The sequence below is a fragment of the Amblyomma maculatum genome, chromosome 6 (assembly GCF_055883805.1).
Source record: "Amblyomma maculatum isolate TAMU_Amacu chromosome 6, ASM5588380v1, whole genome shotgun sequence".
Taxonomy (NCBI): Eukaryota; Metazoa; Arthropoda; class Arachnida; order Ixodida; family Ixodidae; genus Amblyomma; species Amblyomma maculatum.
Genome location: NC_139349.1, coordinates 169458620 through 169478541, shown reverse-complemented (window position 1 = coordinate 169478541; position 19922 = coordinate 169458620). Strand labels below are relative to the sequence as shown.

Sequence of the window (19922 nt, the reverse complement as noted above, 5' to 3'; positions counted from 1 at the left end):
CGTCGACCTGCCAAGGAGTATAAGACAATGCGCTACAGCGCAGCAATCACTGATGAGGCGCCCCGCGTCGGACTTTGCACTCGCGAATCACGCGGTGAGCGCAGAGCAACGCAGTGTTCGGCGCGGCAACGAAATGTGCGCCTGAGCAAGCGGGACGAACCAAAGAACTCGGTGTCTCGGAGGGAGAAAGCCGGGCAGCGACACGCCATGAAGGCGGACGCGATCATGGGGCTGACGCCTTGATGGGATCGTCCTCTATCTCGCTTGGGAGCACCACGCAGAAACATGATTCCTCGGAAGCAGCTCGGCACACATCGCAGGGGACGCTTTCCCAGCAGAAGCGCTACGGCGCAGCGATCACGTCAGAGGCGTCCGGCATCAGACGCTGCACCTAGCAATCGCGCTGTGAGCGGAAAGAGGAGCCGCGTCGCCTAAACACCACTGTTCGAGTGACACACGCTGGATGTTGGAAGGGGAGAGAGCGAGAAAACTTATTAAACGCAAGGGTATTGGGGCATCTTCGCACCGGTACCCGCGCGGCCCAAAGGGGAGAAGCGGGTGAGCGAAGATAGTGATCTAAAGAAAGGAAAGACACTTGATTCTACAACCCAGGGTGCACGGCGAAACGTCAGGGGCGAGTGGCGCGCCACGTGTCGGGGCAGCGCCGCACATTGCGAGGAGGGGTTCTTCTGTGTTTGCCGCAAGATGGCTCTGCATGTGCGCAGAGCGCAGAAGAAAGGTAGCGGAAACGTACTTCGCTACTCGTGTAACTGCAACTTCTGTAAGTAACATGCTCATAATTACCGATATACACCGCAGTATAACGTTCTACGGCACGTTTCTATGGCAACGCTGCATTCACTAGAAGCGCTTTTGCACCGCTTTCAAGCATCGAACTCGTGGCTGAGTGGTAGCGTCTCCGTCTCACACTCCGGAGACCCTGGTTGGATTCCCACCCAGCCCATCTTGGAAGTTGCTTTTTATTTATGAAGTGCATTCCGGGATTTATCGCTCACGGCCAACGCTGCCGACGCCGCCGACACCGGCTTTTCTGCGACACGAGCTCCTTAACGCTGTCGCGTTAAAATGCAGGCTGCTCTGGGCATGTCAACATCGGACGTTGCATGCAAGCTTGATGTAGGCACGGTGTATGAGTGGCATTGCCATGAATTTGCTGTACTGGCCATAAAGGGGAATCTTATTTGCATTTGATCATGGTACTGCCCCCATCTCACGCTCTTTTGGCCCTTTCTCTTTGACATAGAGTCCAGTCAGAGCAAAAATGCTCCCAATGCAGTTGATTTGGCCATGATTCTCACCTTCATTACAGTCTGGGTGCGTTGAGAAAAGGGAAAAAATGCTCCATAGGCAGTGTGCACATTGCAAGAAAGCAGAGAAAGAGGAACACTACAGCAGTCACTACGCAAAGCATTCGGGACAAGCACAAGTGGTGTATAGTGAAAATGCCGTTGCATACAGTTTATGTGAGCCTCATTACTTTGGCAGCTACGGCTGTGAGAAAAAAAAAATAAAAAAAAAGTCACCATCTCATCGAGGCTGTTGCTGAACCTGCTGTAAATAATGATGACCTCTTTACCTTGTGTTTGGTGCTGATCAGTCCATCATCATCATCATAATGGTGACCAGTGTAATGGTTACTGCTGAGACTGCTTTACAGTTTTGGCATTTCCTGGCCCAAGTGGAAAAGTATTTTTTTTCATCCTGCAGGATTACATGGACGATGTGCACGGCAAGGAGATTCCCCTCATGCACACGACGGTGAAGATTCCCGGCCAAAAACCCAGAGGTTCAAGGGCAGCTGCGGGGTCTATGGCGCAGGTCAATGACCTGGCCTCTGACATTGGCACCCTGTCCCTAGCTGGAGGTGCGTTTGCTCTCGTCCTTTGTTCTCGAGGCCCGCATGCTGTCTTGGTGAGCATGTTAGCATGCAGGCCTTAAATGGCTAGATGGGGGCACGTATCTGCATTGGAAAATAAGCACAGGGTCTTCCTTTCTATGTAGTTGGCACCTCTTGCTTGGAGTAGTGTGTTTATGTGGGACCCTGTACGTAAGTGTCCATCTAGCTGTCCTTTTGCTGGCAGTGATGTTCTGCCTGCACAACACTGCCTCTTGCTGTGTGCACTCTTCTCCCAACTTTTTCCACACTGCCAAGTCCCAGGAAGCATCTGCATGCTCTGTCTCTAGTGCCTCTTCAGGGGCAGAAATGTCTCGACAGAAACTGTGCACACCGGTTCAACTGAACTTGGGTGTTATACCATGTTTCATTCTCCCTCTCTGGTCAGTGCCTGCAGCTTGGGAAGGGAACTAACACTCAATGGGCAGCTTTTTTGTGGACATAGTGCCTGGACATTTCCTGTGCACTGTCTTTTGCCTGAGTTGCGCCTGGTATTTTTCTTATTGGCAAACCTTGTGTGCAGTTGATTTCTGTTAACAGGGACTTTCTGAACGAGGTACTCATTGAATGAAGAGTGGGGCATGTTACAGCCACAGAAAGGGAGGTTGGCTTTGCTGGTTTCTTGGAGCAGGAACGTAACTGCATTTTACTTCGGCCGCTTAATGATAGAATGAATGGACTTTCAAACTGCCAGATATACAAGCAGCATTCGAGCTAAATGTTTGCAGTTTTCAAAGAAACGGGCAGGGCAGTCTTTGTAAGTGCAGGAATATTACAAAACATTGCTTTTGTACTTAGGAGGTTCAATTTTTACTTTAAAAAATGGAGGAGGCCAAGGATAAAAGTCTGCTTGGAAGCTTCTTGAGGAGCTGTCGATCCCACTTGCAAGCAACAGCTCATGAGTGGTGCACGTGTGCACGTGTGATCCCTGAAGACTATGGCGACTGTTTTCTTTTTTACATGACAGCTTTTGTAGACATAGGCACATAGTAGATTATTGCCCAGGTTGTGCAACATGCCAGCTGATGGCATAAAATTTGGCCCATTCATGTCAGCAGCCAGTAAGAAGAGTATGCTTCCAGCCATGTTTAAAGCATTCTGCTACTGTGGCAGTTTTATATGTCGCCCATTTTTTGGACAGTGCTGGTAACAATGGAGTAGATGTCTCTTTGAGATCTCTTTTGTGCCATACTTTAGAGCAGACACCCTTTGTGTGTCTCCACTAGTTTGGAAACTTGCTTTCAGAAGAACCATCGCCATAACCTTATTGGCCAAGTAAAGTGTCTATAATTATGGCCGGAGCCATCCAGTCGGGCAGCACAATTCATCGGCCCAGTATTGGTAATGTCCTACCCAACATTGCAACAGTGCATTGCCAATGTGGCACCAAGGGTTTGTGGCACCTGGGCAAATGTGCTTAACATCAGGTCCGTAGCGTACTTTGACCCCCCCCCCCCCCAATTAATGCTTGGGCTGTGTTGCTGTCCCAAGCTGTGGCACTGAGCACACCCCTCCGCTTGCTTTCTGGCTGCCCCCTCCACCACCCCCTGCCTGTGCTGGTCATGGTGGGGAAAACACAGGGGTTCCTTACTTCAAGTATAAGGAGCACCGTGAACGAGACTGTCTGGCCAGCTTAGAGCCTGCCGAGGTGCACAGCAGTGCATTCTTCTCAGGTAGGCCCCTCACTGCCAACGCCGCTGCTGCTTTTCTCCTTTCCTTCCCTCTTGCCTGTGTGCACTTGTATGCACGGTATACCTGCGACTCCTTATTTGCACATTCCCAACGCCTCCACTGTGCTGCGTGCGTGTATTTTTCACTGCAGTGCTATGTGCTCTTGCAGTGCTTTGCACATTGTCACTTGCCTCAAACTTTTCTGGGATGGTGACAACGGAAAGATGTAGCCCAGTTGGTGTTTAAGGACACAAGAGTTTGAGGGGAAGAACACGGTGACATAATGAATTAACTGCCAAGGCTGGTTTTACTTGTGATTCTGGTGGGGTTTATTGTCATGGCCTGTCGCTCCTTCGCTTCCCTAAAACAAACTTGTCAGCTCACACTTCATTTTTGCTTTTGGGGCTTTCCCTAACTTTATAGTATGCAAAAATATTAGTTGTCTTGAAGCAGTGCAGTTGTTGAGGTTGCATTTCTGACACCTCCAACTACTTACTAGTCCTTTCAGGAGGGGGTGGAGGCTGATATTGTCCCACTCATAGTCCTCGGGTGAAGGAAACTGGCCTTGCTTTCATGCATGCAGAGCTTCTTCCTGTCTTTTGCAAACTGTGAAAAATGCTCTGGATAAAGCAACACTCATTAACGAGCTGCGTCTATGCTTTTGAGAACAACTCCCATGTACATGCTTTTCTCACTGCATAGCTATTCTCGTCCCATGATGAAAATGTGGTAACCATAGTTGGGAAAAGAATCCACAGCCTGATTCATACTTGGCAGTGGAACACTGCAGCCTTGAGCCATCATGGAGCTGAAATTGCTTGTTGTGTGCAATACACACTTCTGTAGGCTCCTCAGTTATGACGGGCTGGTGAAAAAAGAAACCACTCCAAACACTTGGAAAGTCATGCACACAGGCACTATCTGGATAGAAGCGCAGGAATATGTACTGCTGCACACATACTGTGCTCAGTACACTTGGCAAAGAAAACACATGCGACCAATTTAGAAAATGGAAACGAAAACACATGGCTGATTCCAGGAGCTATGCTGCTTTAGATGAAACCGCATCCAAGTGTATACGTGTTTACCTCTGTTTCTTCCAAGTGTGAGTTCTAGGATTTGGGGCCTGTGACTTTCTTATTTCTTTTAATATTCCTTGGTGACCATATCGAGCATGCATAGATGTGTGGAGCAGTACATAAGTACTGTATTTATCCGCATAATGAACCCAGTTGCGTGTAGTCATTCCCGCTTTTGTCATTGAGAATTCATTCTTTTTCTAATGTGCTAGCTTTCCATATCATGTTCCTCAATTTCGCGCTGTTGTTGCTGGCCGCAGCACTGATGTTGGCAGTAGGCTAACCTTGCTGACCTGTTATGAGAACTCTTGCTGTGGTGGTGTGGCAGACTTGGCACAGTGCCAAGGCTCTGTGTGCCCTTGACAAAAGCACAAGCAGTGGCGGCTGCTTGCTGGGCATGCAATGCGGGCCAGGCTACCAGAAAACATTGTTCACACTGAAATGTTTTGCTGAAAGGAGGACCTTTTCACCCCTAAGTGATTTAGCAAGCTCAAGATCGGGAGTGAAAATGCCTCTCACAGCACTTGAGTATCCTAATGAGCTTTTTCCTTCTTGCACTAAAAGCTGAGCACCTGAACATTGGGACTGACATTCAACACATGCACTTTTGTGTTTGCCTGATCGGCTGACATCTTTGACTATCACAAAACCGTGATAAAAACGGTGAAAAACCTTGAAAAAAAAGGTTTTTTTTTCTTGAAACCTTGGCCTTTTGTAATAAACTTTTCCTTGAAAACATTAAGTGGTTCTTATTACACGAGTAAACATATTTGGTATGTGTGTGCATAAGTGGATGGCTGTTTCCAAGCGGAGCTGTGTTCCACCGTGCAGGCATGCTGAATGGCAGTGAGACGCAGCTCATCCCTGCAGTACCCAACACCAACCCGATGCTGTCCAAGCTGGAGACGCCCAACGTCAAGAAGCGCCACCGGCGCATGAAAAGCACCGGTGCCAAGAACTTTGAGGCCATGGAAGGTGGGCACGGCAGGGAAAATGGCAGAGCAGAATTAACTGGGTGAAGTGTGCATCTCAATCAGGTGTAGATAAGAATACTGAAGCAAACTGTTACTGATCTTTTTCTTTTTCTGCGAAGGTTTCCCTTCTTACTTCGTAATGCTCAATAGCACCAAATGCTTTGCTGCACCCCACAGATGGATGGCACATCATGGGTTTGTGACACAGTTCAGACTTTCCACACGTTTAACCAGGGTAGCAGTAAAGACGAGAAATTTTGGAGGCATCGTAAGCAAAACGTCAGGGCAGGTGGCAGTCTGGGTTCCACTCACATTGGTTGTTCTATTGTGTGAGACGGGATGGCCGATTCAATAGGAGAGTAGCTTGGTTAGTGCAGAGATTTATATCTGACCTGTGGTGTTTCACATAATACGACATCTTGCAACTGTGTGCTGAGCAGTATGTGTGGGATAGCAGAGGAAGAATCTAAAAGACTAGTGATTGTTCAGTTCAGTTCAGTCGTGTCCGACTCTTCGTGACCCTATAGACCAAATTACGCCACGCTTTCCGGTCTCTCACTATCTTCCTAACATCACATCTGCAGCGCCTCGAGGATGCCATCTAACCATCGCGTTCGCTGCCTACCGCTTCTCCGGTGACCCTCAACCTTTCCCAACATCAAATCTTTCTCCAGTGACTCCTCTCTTCTCATCAGATGACCAAAGTAGCTGAGCTTTAACTTTAGAATTTGACCATCCAATGAGCAGTCAGGGTTTATGGTCGACAATATCGACTGATTTGATCTTCTGGCAGTCCAAGGAACTCTCAAGAGTCTCCGCCAGCACCACAATTCAAACGCGTCAATTCTTCGACGGTCAGCCTTCTTCACAGTCCAACTCTCACAACTCTCGCAACTGGAGAGACCATAGCACGAGTTATACGGATCTTGGTTGGCAGACTAATGTCTCTGCTCTTTACTAGGTGGTCAAGGCTAGCCATGGCTCTCTTTCCCAGAAGCAGGCATCTCCTAATTTCATGGCTGCAGTCTCCTTCCAGGATAATCTTGGAGCCCAAGAAGAGAAAATCTGTCACAGCTTCCACTTCCTGTCCCTTGATGCTCCAGGACTTTATAGGGCAAGACGCCATGATCTTTGTCTTTTTAGTGTTCAGTTTAAGCCCAAACTTCTCACTCTCTTATTGTACGCGCATCAGAAGTCTCTTGAGGTCCACCTCACTTTCTGCCATTAAAGTGGTATCATCCGCATATCTAAGGTTGTTGATACATTTTCCAGCAATCTTTACTCCAGCTGAAGACTCGTCCGGACCGGCCTTCCTCATGATGCACTCAGCATATAGGTTAAACAGGCAGGGCGACAGTATACAGCCTTGTCTCACTCCTTTCTCAATCTGAAACCAATCAGTGAGACCATGCCCAGTTGTGACTGTGGCCTCTTGCCCTTCATACAGGTTTCTGAAGAGACAGATGATTTGAATTGGAACTCCCATCTCTTGGAGAGCAGTCAAACGCTTTCGCTTAATCAATAAAGCAGAAGTAGATGGGTTTCTGGAACTCTCTTGCTTTTTCCATGATCCAGGGAAGGTTGGCAATCTGGTCTCTAGATCCTCCGCCCTTGCGAAACCCAGCTTGCACGTCTGGAAGCTCCCGATCCACATACTGCTGCAGCCTACCTTGGAGGATTTTCAACATCACCTTGCTAGCATGTGAAATAAGCGCGATCGTGCGGTAGTTGGAACAATCTTTGGCACTGCCTTTCTTTGGAATGGGGATGTAAACTGACCTCCTCCAATCCTGTTGCCACTGCAGGGTTGTCCAAATTTGCTGACATAATCTATACAGAAGTTAACAGCGTCATGGTTCAGGTTTTGAAGCAACTCAGACGGAATGCCATCAATTCCGCTAGCTTTGTTCTTAGCAAGGCTGGCTAAGGCACATTCAACTTCACTCTTCAGGATGCCCGGCTCGAGATCAGTAATCACAACCGTCCTATGTTCAGTTTGCACATCCGGGTCCTTCTTGTACAGTTCTTGTGTATTCCTGCCGCCTCTTCTTTATCTCTGAGGCTTCAGTAAGGTCCCTGCCTCGTTTGTCCTTTATCACACCCAACTTAGCACTTCCTTTGATATCTTTGATTCTCTTATACAGAGCTCTTGTGTTCCTCAATTGGCTATTGTTCTCAACTGCTTGGCACTGTATGTTCAGGAAAGCATTCTTATCTCTTCTTGCTCTTTTCTGAAAATCTGCATTGGGAACCTTGTATCTTTCTCTTTCCCCCATAACTTTTGCCATCCTCCTTTCCTCAGCTATTTGCAAAGCCTCTTCAGATAACCAATTTGCTTTCTTGCATTTCCTTTGCTTTGGAACTACTTTAGTAGCAGCTTCTTGTATTATATCACGAGCATCAGTCCACGTCTCTTCAGGCTCTCTGTCTTCTAGATCTAATTGTTGAAATCGATTCCTCACTTCCACAGCATATTCTGATGGAATTTGATCCAGATCTTACCTGAAAGGCCTTCTAGTTTTGTGCGTTTCCTTCAGTCGAAGCTTAAATTTGGCAACAAGAAGCTGATGATCGGTGCCACAATCGGCCCCAGGCCTTGTGTTTACTGCTTGTATAGCGCTTCTCCATCTCTGCCGGCAAAGAATATAATCAATCTGATTCCTGTACAGACCGTCCGATGAAGTCCATGTGTACAGGCACCTCTTGTGCTGTTGAAAATGAGTATTCGCTATGGTCAGGTTGTTTTCTTGACAAAACTCTACTAGCTTCTGCACAGCTTCATTTGGCTCACCAAGGCCGAACTTGCCTGCAATTCCGGATATTTCTTCACTCCCCACCTTAGCATTCCAGTCTCCTATGAGAAAAAGGACGTCTGATGATAAAGTGCGGTCTAAAAGGCATTGCAGGTCAGCATAAAATCTCTCAACGTCAGCTTCTTCAGCAGTAGTGGTTGGTGCATAGATTTGGATAACTGTTATGTTGAAAGGGTGACCTTGGATCCAAAGTGAAATCATTCGGTCTTTTTCGGGGTTGTACCCTAGCACTGCTTTGTCCATTCTTCTGTTTATTATGAGAGCGACCCCATTCTTTCTCTGGGATTCGTTCCCACAATAAAAGACATAATGGTCGCCGGAATGAAATTCTCCCATACCCTGTCCGCTTGAGCTCGCTGATACCCAAGATATCAATGTTCAATCTGTCCATTTCTCACTTGACGACATCCAGTTTACCTTGCGTCATAGATCTTACATTCCATGTTGCTATGTGATATATCTCTTTGAAACATCCGACTTTCCGGTCGCTTCCCGACACATCCACAACTGAGCGTCCTTTTGGCTTTAGCCCAGCCGCTTCATTCGTCCTGGAGCTTCTAGGAATCGCCCTTTGTTCATCCCCAGTAACATGTGGGACGCCTTCCAACCTGGGGGGCTCATCTTCTGGCGCCATATCATTAATGCTACTGTGACTGGCCATAGGGTTTTCTTGGCAGGAAATACTGGAGTGGGTTGCCATTACCTTCTCCAGTGAATCACATTTTGTCAGAACTCTTTGCCATGACCTGTCTATCTTGGGTGGCCCTACACAGCAGAGCTCACGACTTCATCGAGTTTCGCAAGTCCCTCCGCCACGACAAGGCAGTGATCCATGAAGGGATCATTGCCTGCTTAAACAGGCTGCTTGTACAGCCTGCTTAAAGCAGCACTATATATCTGCATCTTTCACCTAACAGTGTATTTTACAGCTGTCTGCTAAATTATGGTGTCTGGGATGACAGAGGCAGAGTGATAAAAGGGTTACTGACATACGAGTGAGAGAAACAAAGATTTGCAAAGGGGGCTATGCAAACAGGAAGAGCCACTGCTAAGAGGCAACACTTGAGTGTCCTCCCAATTTTTTAAAGTGTACAGTGATGCCCATGAGCAGCACACACATACAAATGAGTCCAAGCACTTCGTGTTCCCACACTTCACCTGCACATGCTCAGTTGGTCGAATCATCATCATCATTACATCTGTTGCACACTGCACAACAAAGGCCTTTCCTAGGTCTGCTGCCCTGTGCAAGCTGCAGCCACCTTAACAAAATTGCTGCTACCACCTCCTGCCTTCTTTTCTTAAAAATTCACTCTTTGGCTCACCTTCCCTTCTCACTGCATGCCCTGCCCACATCTTTATTGCAGAGAGAATGCCAGCAACTTACATGATTAATACGATTAGTACCTAAATTTTGGTTTAAGGGTTTTTGATGTCATAAAGCAGGATGAACAGCTTATTGAAAAGATTGCTGGTCAGTGTCCCCCCCCATGGCACTGACCAGCTTGTAACATGAGCGGAAGAGTTATTGAGGGGAAATGCTTACTTTGCGATGTCATATCATCTAAATGTGTAGTAGCTGGTTGAATGACCACCTTGGGAACTATGAAGGTGTCAGCCAAGGGCAGATCACTTGCATCGGTACTTTAGTTTTCACTTTAGTTCGAGGCTCGGTTTTCAAGGTCAACCACAAGTTTGAGCCAAAGATTCGTGAAATCGGTGAGTGGTGAATTTTGGGGCTGCTTAGCATACCTTGAGGCAGCAGTGCACTGCTGTGCATGGACATGTCCAAGATGCGCAGATGGACTTCGACAAGATGAAGATGAGAGTGCCAGTTAAGCATGCAGGATGTTTGGCTCTGGTGATGGCAGAGTATCCTAATGTGGTGGCCAGTAAAGCCGATTTCTTCATGCCACCACATTATTGAAACCGAATCGTGGCTGTGTAGTGATCTGTTTTAGCCTCACTTATTGCCTGCCTGCCACAGACCAAGGGCCAGACAAACATCAGCAAAGTGGGCAGATTTTGGTTCTGGTTCTAAGCCATGGGCTGCTACTTGAAAATCGTGTTGTGTTCTTCTAGATGGGTGGCGACTTGGGTGTGGGTGACAAGGGAAAGAGAGCAATGCTAGATTGCACCAGAGAGGTTCTGAACCGCGGCTGTGATTGTGTGTTCCAGATTCCGACGGGTACGAGTTCATTATTGTGTCCCTCGACAACAAGCAGTGGCAGTTCGAGGCATCCAATGGCGATGTGAGTTGCTTGTGGCTAATTTGCTGTGCATGGTGACAACATTAAATGCAGCTCTTGATCGTTCATGTGCTTCTAATGTTTTAAACAAACTCTGTCTAAAGTATTTTTGCAAGAACATATCTATCCTTTTTTCTTAGAGCACGAACTTGGTTGCAGCACAGGGCTATATGCAGCATTGTTTCTAACCAGTGAGGGCTACTTTTCGTGCATTTGCCATCTGCCTTTCTGATTTTTTTTTCCCCAGGATCGAGAAGGCTGGGTCAGTGCCATCGAGCAGCAGATTCTCAGCAGTCTTCAGGGAAATGAGAGCAGCAAAGCCAAGGTCAGGAGCATTCAGATTTGGTGTTGGTTCTGTGCATTAACAAAAGAAAAAAGTTAGCAATGTCCACATCTGCACACGCAGCACTGGCTCTGCTTGTTTGCACCAGGGTCCGCCTCACTCGCTGATTTTCCTCTCCCTTGGCAGGGCCGCATGAACAGCATAGGCGACTCGGCGACCTCGGTTCAAGCGATCCGGACCACTGTCCCTGGCAATTCTCACTGTGCCGACTGCGACACACCACGTGAGTGGCCTCCTCTGATTGCACGGCTGCCTTACACAGCTCTGTTGCTCTGCGTGAATCAAGTTGCAGAATGCACAGAAGCAAGCCTGAAAATGGGATCCCGCCCCTTTATTTTTTCTCTTTTTCTCTAATCCTTTATGTGAGGGTTGAGCTTTTCAGTTTAAGCCGCTAAAAAATTGATCACCAAATTTTGTTTTCAGAATTACTTTTATCCGAAAAAGGTCAGTGCAATTCTTGGTATGCAAGGCATAGCTAGCTGGCTGTTGGGTACGAGTTTCACTTGGTCCATTCAGAGAATTAACTAAATAGGGAAGCTCACCTCTTGGCAGTACAACAACCTGTATCTGCATACTATATCTACATGGCTGTAAGCTCACCTAAAATCTAAAATCAGATGGCTGAAAAAAATAATGCACGTTAACAGTGCCATGCTTTGGTTTTAGATCATAGTCGACCTCCCCATTTCTCTGTATAAATAAGGTTGTACTTAAAAGCAAGGTTACAAGTTCGCTTTTTCAGCTGTTTGTGTGATTTAATTTGTGTTATATTTTTGCTGACAATATGGAACTTTCTTCTGTTAGCACGACTCTCATTAGTTACTGTAATACTTTTCGTGGTGGCAAAGATGCTATGACAGACGTTAAATAATTCCTCATTTCTGCAACGATCGGCACTTTAAATCACTTAAAAAGAGTCCGTAATTTATCTGTTAAAGATAATAGCATTTTGCTAAATAAAACTGAGATTTTCATTCTGAAATAAACACTAAAAAATATGCGCTGATTTAAATAAAGATGGGAACCTGAAAGTCCAACCTCTCAGTATATGTCATGATCCAAACAGGCAAGCTTCATGGCTCGTTAATTTTGGTTTTTACAAAAAATCTCTTCTGTGGCCCTTTCTAGTTATGTTCATGTTTGCCGGCTGTAAGACATGCATTTAGTGTTAAAAAAATTTCATTTACAGATGCCCAGTTTAAACTTGCAAAGCTAAGAAGTAATCGGCGAGCCTTATCTCAGGGATTCACAAGGAAAAAGAAAGTGTCTCGATGGTTGTTACTTTGCTTGCAAGAGTGGGGGTGATGATGTTGTTCTACATTTTCCACCTGATGAAAAAAGCTTCATTTTCAGTGACAACGGTGCCTTTGTCCATCAGTGATCTGTTGGTGCAGGCCAACTTGAATTCACCTTTAAGTCGGCTTACGTCTTGTGCTTTTTGAGGTTAGGTCCATCAGATAGGACTCAACACTGTGGATTGGCATGAATATCTTGTCGTGAGCAAGTGGCCGTGAAGTTCCCTGCATGTGAAAAATGCCTCCAAGCAGACTGCTCACTTCTTACATGCCCCAACGTTTGGCCTGAGCTTGCATTGGCTCTTTTAGCCACGCAGTGTAACGTTGTGTCTGGTGCTTTGGTGCAGAGCCTGACTGGGCCAGCCTGAATCTGGGCACGCTAATCTGCATCGAGTGCTCCGGCATCCACCGCAACCTCGGCTCCCACATCTCCAGGGTCCGGTCGCTTGACTTGGACGACTGGCCGTGAGTATACATGTGGTTCCAATCGACAGTGGCTGCAGTTGTTGGTGCTGTAGGGTTGTAACGTGCTGCGCATCATTGTATTGTGGCACGACACGTTAATTGAATGCACCTCTTTTTCCAAGGTGCGTGCCATGGCTAAGTGGACATAGCTAGGGCATGCAAGCACTGCTGCAGTGCAGTCGCGGTCAGAGCTCCTCAATATTACCAGTTGCAAAATTTCCCATAGGGCCCATGTATCAAAAAACGGCGATTTTGATTGGTCAAAATTCGGGCGTTTACGAATCGTGGCGGTACCCATGGCTTAAAGGTAACTGCGTCAAAAGTCCAAACTTTCTGATTGTTGATAAATGCACTACCATTATGAAAAATAAAATTAGTTGAAGACTTCCAGTAGCAAAAGTTATTAGGATAACAGCTATATAGTTAGTTAAGATAGAAAAAAAGAGAGAAAAATTTGATTTCCAGAAGGCAATGGTACCAATAGCAGAAAGTTCGTATTGCCGCAATGTTATCTTACTGGCTTGCGGCTGTAGTCATCATGGTTTGCGGTGGGGAAACAAGAGGACCACACTCAGGAGCTAAGCCTCTTAAGCAGCGGCTCGCCTTGTGCACAGGTGTCGTGTCCACGGCGTGTAGATGGGCATAGGAGGCACCCAGAGGATCTTCGTACATGGAATGTACCCAGCACCTCCACCAAAAATGTCACAGCAACCAGTAAAACTGAGTAGGCTGATTTACTTTCACCTATGCAAAGGCACCGGCAAAAGAAGGCACGGAACCAACTGGCGGGCGAGCACCCAGAGCAAAGACGACGAGCGCGTGCCAGTCTCCCGAGCTCGCCACATGGCTGCGCCAGTAAGATAACATTGCGACAGTATTGAGTACTTGCAGATGGCGCGACAATTCATAGATACCCGAAAAATGCGTACAAAATCTGGTCACTTTTTGAAGTGGAGTTTCACAACTGGTATGATCCAAAAGTTGTGCTCGCGGTGACCGCTTTCACCTTGCACAATTTTCATCTAATAGGAATAGGAAGAAGAGGAAGCCTGAGGCAAAGGCTCTGTTGCTAGTGTTCAAACGTTGGTTCGGTTTGCGAACTGAGGCTGCACCTCGACCCTTGTTGAGTTCGCTTTCATACTGTGTAGCCATGTCATTCTGCTTTGAGTACAACTGCCACTGCTATGAGCGAATCAAGGGAATCATGAAAATTTTAATGTTGTTGTTGAACTGCCAAATGTGAAGGCTCTGATCATTGTTGATGTGCTCAGGGTACTGTAATGCTGCCAAATAACACCTTCTCTTTGTCATTCAGTTGGGCAACTTAGGGCTGAGCACTTTTAAGCTGAGCAAAATGTGTATTGCCAAGAAGCAGCATGCAGGTGGAAATCATGTGCCAGTGCTGCTCTTCAGGCACAGAGTGATTGGTTGACTTGGCTTGGTTTGTGGGTACATTTCACTTCCCAGCAGTATTCACACAGGAGCTGGAACCCCTCTCTAAGCGAAGGCGACTGTGCTCACGTCACGCCTTCGAGAGGCTGCTGGGTGTCACAGCTTCCGGGCAGTGAGAGATCTCAGCCAGCCGGCATAAACACTCCCCGAGAGGGAAAAAAAATGCGCGGTACTGTTTGAGCAGATAAGATCTACCCCATGGAGGAAGAAAAAAACTCAAGCCAACCTCCTCTGATACCGCTCCCTTCTCTCTCTTGCGCGCAATGATTCTTGGGAATTTAGCCAACATAGTTGCCAAACTCAAAAGCAGCAGGGTACATGGTATTCTTTAGTGACTTCGCATGCCCCAGCGGAAAGCCTACCAGAGTGGACTTCGAAAAGTTGTGCGTCTCGTGGTAACACATAAGTTACTTTGTTTACAAATGTTGCATTGTACTCCATGTTTATAGGCACACTGGTGAGAATTGCAGGTGGCCTCTTGATCCTCGGTTTCGTCAGGGTGACTACGACTTCGAGATAGCGTTGCATGACAGAGGAACATGGTTTCAGCATAACAGTGTAATGAAACAGCCGATTTTCGTCTCGAACAATACATGCACATGCCCTGACAAACAAACATACGTTTTGTTTCTCAAAGATTACACTTAACAGGATATATCACCGTTGAAACGACAGCCCCAGGTGATATAACCGATTAGTTCTAGCATACTGGCACGCAGGATTTCATATGGCAGTACTTGTTGTTGGGCTAGTTGGTTTGATTTCATGCTTGCGGGACTCGGCGCACAGAGACGAAGCACTAGAACACAAAAGGACGACCGGACAAAACGATGATCAGCGCTTCGTCCTCTGGTCCTTCTTCTTGTGCTTCGTCTGTGCGCCGAGCCCTACAAGCATTTCATATGGCGCAGTTGAGAGGACCACGTCGCGAAATACACAGGTGCACTGTGTGGCAGCCCCTACGACATCAGCCCGTCTAAAACTCCAAAGTTCCATCCATCGTCTGCTGGCAGCGTGCGCCTCAGGTTTCCAGCACAGGCGTCGCGTAGCGAAGGTGGAGCATGTGAAACAATAGAGGAAACTCAATGTGTGAAACGGCAACTGAAACCATTTACTGGCTACCGCTTGCCATGTCACATGACGGCTAATTTCCCATGATGCTTTCCATTATATTTTTTATGACTAGGCTTCACATTTTCGCCGCAGCGCTCCCTCTTAGTTTTTTTCTTCCTCCATCATCTACCCCACCTGGGTCTTTTGTATTCAACTTTTCTTTTGCGTGCCCCTTCCCTTTCGGACAAGGGGCACAGCTCAACAACAGCTTTTGCCGGGTGCTTGCATCGCGCGCCATAGTGGAAACATTTCATCACTTTCTGTGCCTCAAAGGTAGACATGCGTTTGTGTATGGCGGTCATGATGAAGGTATTGCTTGCGTTGATGAGCCTTGCAGGAGGTGGGGAGTGCACTCCATCCACAGGATACTGCAGTGGCACAATAGTTTTGGCATTGCCAATCTCAAGGTCTGGTTCTGGCTGCCATTTCAGTGGCTTTCTGTCAGCATGCTTTGGGGAACCCTCTTAATTCAATGCACTGTGGCATCCACCAGTATTTCATCCCAATTACCCTTCACTGAGCTTCTTCTGTGGCATGAAGAATTTAGTGCAGATGAGTGAGCGTGATTTTATTTTCCCTAGAACTTCAGGAAAATGTCTGTATTTGTGCAGCTTTCCCAATACTGGCAGAAGTCCACCGGCGTGCATTGCTAGTGGAGAAAGAGTTGGGCTGCTGCTTACATCGCTGCTTAAACCCATGACGTCGAGACTGAAAAAAATTATGGGGGACATTAACACTTTCTTGTCCGCTGGAAAAGTAGTGGTTTTTGGGTGGTGTCATTAAACATTTTTTTTTGCCAAGAACTTGCATGGTATAGGAGTGTTTGGTATCAAATTGTAAAGGAGGAAATTCTCTTTACAATGAAATTAGGCGGAATGAATGTCTTTATTCAAGAATTGCCAAAAAAATGATAACAATCACAAAAAAAAGTGTAGGGAGAAGTAAAAAACGCACAAAAAACTTCACAAAAAACAAAAGACATAAAAATAATCTGAAATATGCGTTTTGTAGACCAGGTACCAGTTTAACAATGTAGTAAATTTTAACTGTCTAGATATAATAGTGATGAAGTTATGAAAGAAATTGTTACTACTGGTGACGATCGTGCCACTGCGCGAACGGCTCTTGAGTAGCGCCGAGCAGAACTCCGGCGCGCAATGCCGAGGTGGACCCCTGGCTCTCTCTTCACCGAAAACACAACTCTGTGCACTGTCAGCGGCATTCCGCCCGAATGACGTTGAGACCCTGCAGATAACAGTTATGACTTTAAGATCATTCTGACCTCTTTCTATTAGCGCGCAGCAAAAGCGGAACTTTTCGGAGGACAATCCGACACTTACTGGGGCATGGCTGTTGATGTTCCAGGTTGATTTGATGCAGTTACGTCGTCGCTAATGAAATCTGAAAAGCTGAAGTCATCTTCAGAATCGTCACTGCTTCTGTAGGCATCCAAAAACGAGCTTTCAGATGTATCGATATCCGCAGAAACGTGCCGTTTCTGAGGAGCGCCAGCGCGCGACGTCGACACCATGATGCTTTCAAGGAGCAACGATCACCTGACACCGGAAACCGTCTCGATGCGCAGCAAGATGAAAGAATTAAAATCAAGGGCAAAACTGAAAGAAGGGTTCTTCTATTTCCCACTGGCGGCTGCCACTTGTCCAGAAGTGCTTCCAGAGCGGGAAAATTCTAATCATAAAACCATGGTTAGCGGACAGAAAAGTGTTAAGCTCTGCTAAGGTATGACATGATAACGTACATATAATGAACATACCTGCGGGGCCTAACATGAATGCGAGGGCTGATTCTGATGCTACCTCCCCATGTGAAAGGAGAGGGCCCGAGTTGGCAAAACGTAATGTCAGGCAACCAGCTGGTGCTCAGCCATGTCAGCATTGCCTGCCTGCACCAAGCCCATCATTTGTCGCTCACAATTACAATGCGGACAGCCACCGACATCAGAGTTTTATTGAACAGGGCCTTTAATGTTATCGCGTTAAACAATTGTAGAGGTTCACTATGCTTGAACAAAGTTTCACTAGCGTAAGCTATCGGCCATAGTCGCTGCTGCCGCTTCGATCTTGGCTTACTTCTGCGCTTGGTAAGCTTATTGGCAATTGGCTAGTCTGGCTTCTCATTGTTCAATGGTTTCAGCTGCCTGTCTATAATGGTTGCTGTCTTTGTCTTTAGCGAGATGGCGTATAAGTGTGGTGTATTCATTTAATATAGGTTAGATGAAGGAGCGGCACAGAGCTTACACACTCTGGCTGCCATCTGGAAGTGTGTGGCAGCATAACCTAACAAACTGCTTTGATGCAGTGTCTGTTTTGTTGGCAAAATTGGCTGGTAATTGGGGCACTGGTGTTTCATTTCTCTTTTTACCTTCTTCTGCATACACGCTAACAGCCCTGCTTTTATTGAGAGTAACATCTCGGTCATCAGGATCTGTCACCACAAGCAAAGTTCGCCCAGTGCACCGAGCCACCTATACTGAGACAATTCCCTGGCACTGCAGGCCCGAGCATGTGGCGGTGATGATGGCCCTGGGCAACACGGCCTCCAACTGCATCTGGGAAGGAAGCGCGGCCCGCAGTGGTTACAGCAAACCGGGTCCTCACTCGAGCCGCGAGGAGAAGGAGCGCTGGATCCGAGCCAAGTACGAGCAGCGTGAGTTCCTGGTGCCCCTGCCCTCGGGCCCTACGGCGCAGCAGCTGCGCGATGCTGTTTGCCGTGGTGACGTCCGGCAAGTGGCACTGTTGCTAGCACATGCGGCACCCCACCAGCACGAGCTGGTCAACGCACCCACCAGTGCCAGGGACTCGCGCACACCGCTGCATCTCGCCGCCACGCAGGGCAAGCTAGCCGTGGTACAACTGCTGCTCTGGGTGAGTGCGGTTGCCTCAAAGCACCGAGATTTTTTTTTTTTACACCATTGTCACTCGTGCGTTTCGGATCGCGATCGGTAATGATCTTGATGGATGTTTGAAGCGTGGTCGACATCGACCTACAGTTACAGTTACCTGCTTAATTCCGGTTGACAAGTTGGTGCTGCTTGCATATGAACATTTTTAATTTGTAATGTATAAAAATACAAGCTTGGTTAAACCTTTGTTCTCCTCTTTGTGATCACAGCTTCCCTGGATGAGTAGCAGTTGTATCATCCATTGCGCACGCAGACAGGACGCCAGGCGACTAGCACACGTGGGAACTGGCAAGCACGGCCAAGTTTGTTTACCATTGGCAAAATACGAACATAGTGTCGAGAGCTTGAGCATAGGTTTGCAGTTCAAGTTACATAAATTTAAGTACAAATTTAGTTACTCTAGAATTGTGTTTTGTTGGTATGTTTGATTACTCTCAGTGAGTGGCAACAGTGAGCATGATTGTGGGCAATTGAGTTTACCGTGTAGCAAGGAGGGATTGACAAGGGGTATTACTCAAACATCGTGTGCACGATAAGTTATTTCCATTTCATTTTTAGATTCCCTGGAATGACAGCATGCTTGCTCTTTGTTATGGGCTGGGCAGTACAGGGGAGAGCCTTTTGTTGAAGGTCACATGTTGCTTGCATAGAGTGCCCTTTCGAAGTGGCCTTCCGAACCACTGTCCAAACGTGCCCTAATTTTTCTTACTGCCATCTGCCGATGAAGTCTATTCGTGCTTGGTGTTGGGTGATTGTATGCCTAATTGCGCGTTACACCACCCATACTGTATTGCCTTTTAAAAGGGTTTGCCTTGATTCACCGAAAGGATGTGCACCACCTCCTGTACCGGAGGCGCATATTAATAAGGTTTCACAAGAAAGCATAATGTTCGTTTCAACTGCTTTGCAATTCTGCTGACTTTCATTGTATTCAGTGCCATAATAACACATGCGCCGTGAGAGTCGCAATGCCTCTCTAAAATAAACATTCATTACAATCAGGCTTGACTGGACCCAAAGTTGACTAAGTGCGATGCTGAGCTGGTTGAGCTGAGCTGGTGGGGGCTTTTGCCAAGGGCTACTGTTTACGTTCAGCCCTTCCTCTTATTGTGCTTAATGCATTCAAGAAAAGTGGATCCTGACAGCTTTACTGTACAAATTTCAGAATAACGCCAGTGCCAAGGCTGTAGACTCTGAAGGTCGCACTCCACTGGCATATGCCAAGAACTCCAACTTCACTGAAATATATGAGTTGCTGCTGCACAGCGCTGGACCAGACCCAAACCAGTTGTCCACCACCTTGTCTCGGCGAAGGGGAAGCCTGTCCAAGCGGTCGGACGTCTTCGACAAGCTCCCAGCCAGCATCATATAGAGAAAGCCCAAAGACTGACCAGTTCCTCGTTCATCACTCATCGTTTTTTCAGTTGCCGTCGTGCAGCTTCCATTGTCGCATATCAGCCATTGCCCTCCTCTGTTCGACCCATTGTTACTGTTACCCTTATTTCCCACTGAGTGGTTGTGTGTTCAGCCTGGTTTGCTGTGTGATCCTGTCCTGTGCACGCTTTGACAGATGTCATATTCATCCTTCCTCTTTGCCCTTCACAATTTTCAAGGCCCACTGACAGGCGCT

General features: G+C 47.1%; 1 protein-coding gene across 6 annotated transcripts in view; it reads left to right on the top strand.

Moving 5' to 3' along the window:
• Nucleotides 1–19916, top strand: part of LOC146187381 (centaurin-gamma-1A-like) — a 256006-nt gene extending 236090 nt beyond the window's left edge. For 5 of the 6 annotated variants that reach the window (XM_084607654.1, XM_084607653.1, XM_084607655.1 and 2 more), the window contains exons 10-18: nt 1729–1885; nt 3496–3588; nt 5497–5640; nt 10631–10704; nt 10949–11026; nt 11171–11267; nt 12687–12804; nt 17885–18254; nt 19458–19916. In XM_084607654.1, the coding sequence (XP_084463780.1) occupies nt 1729–1885; nt 3496–3588; nt 5497–5640; nt 10631–10704; nt 10949–11026; nt 11171–11267; nt 12687–12804; nt 17885–18254; nt 19458–19664 (1338 nt within the window). In that variant the 3' untranslated portion in view covers nt 19665–19916. The remainder of the gene's footprint in view (nt 1–1728; nt 1886–3495; nt 3589–5496; nt 5641–10630; nt 10705–10948; nt 11027–11170; nt 11268–12686; nt 12805–17884; nt 18255–19457) is intronic. The other variant, XM_084607657.1, reaches the window with a different exon arrangement.
• Nucleotides 19917–19922: the final 6 nt, after the last annotated feature.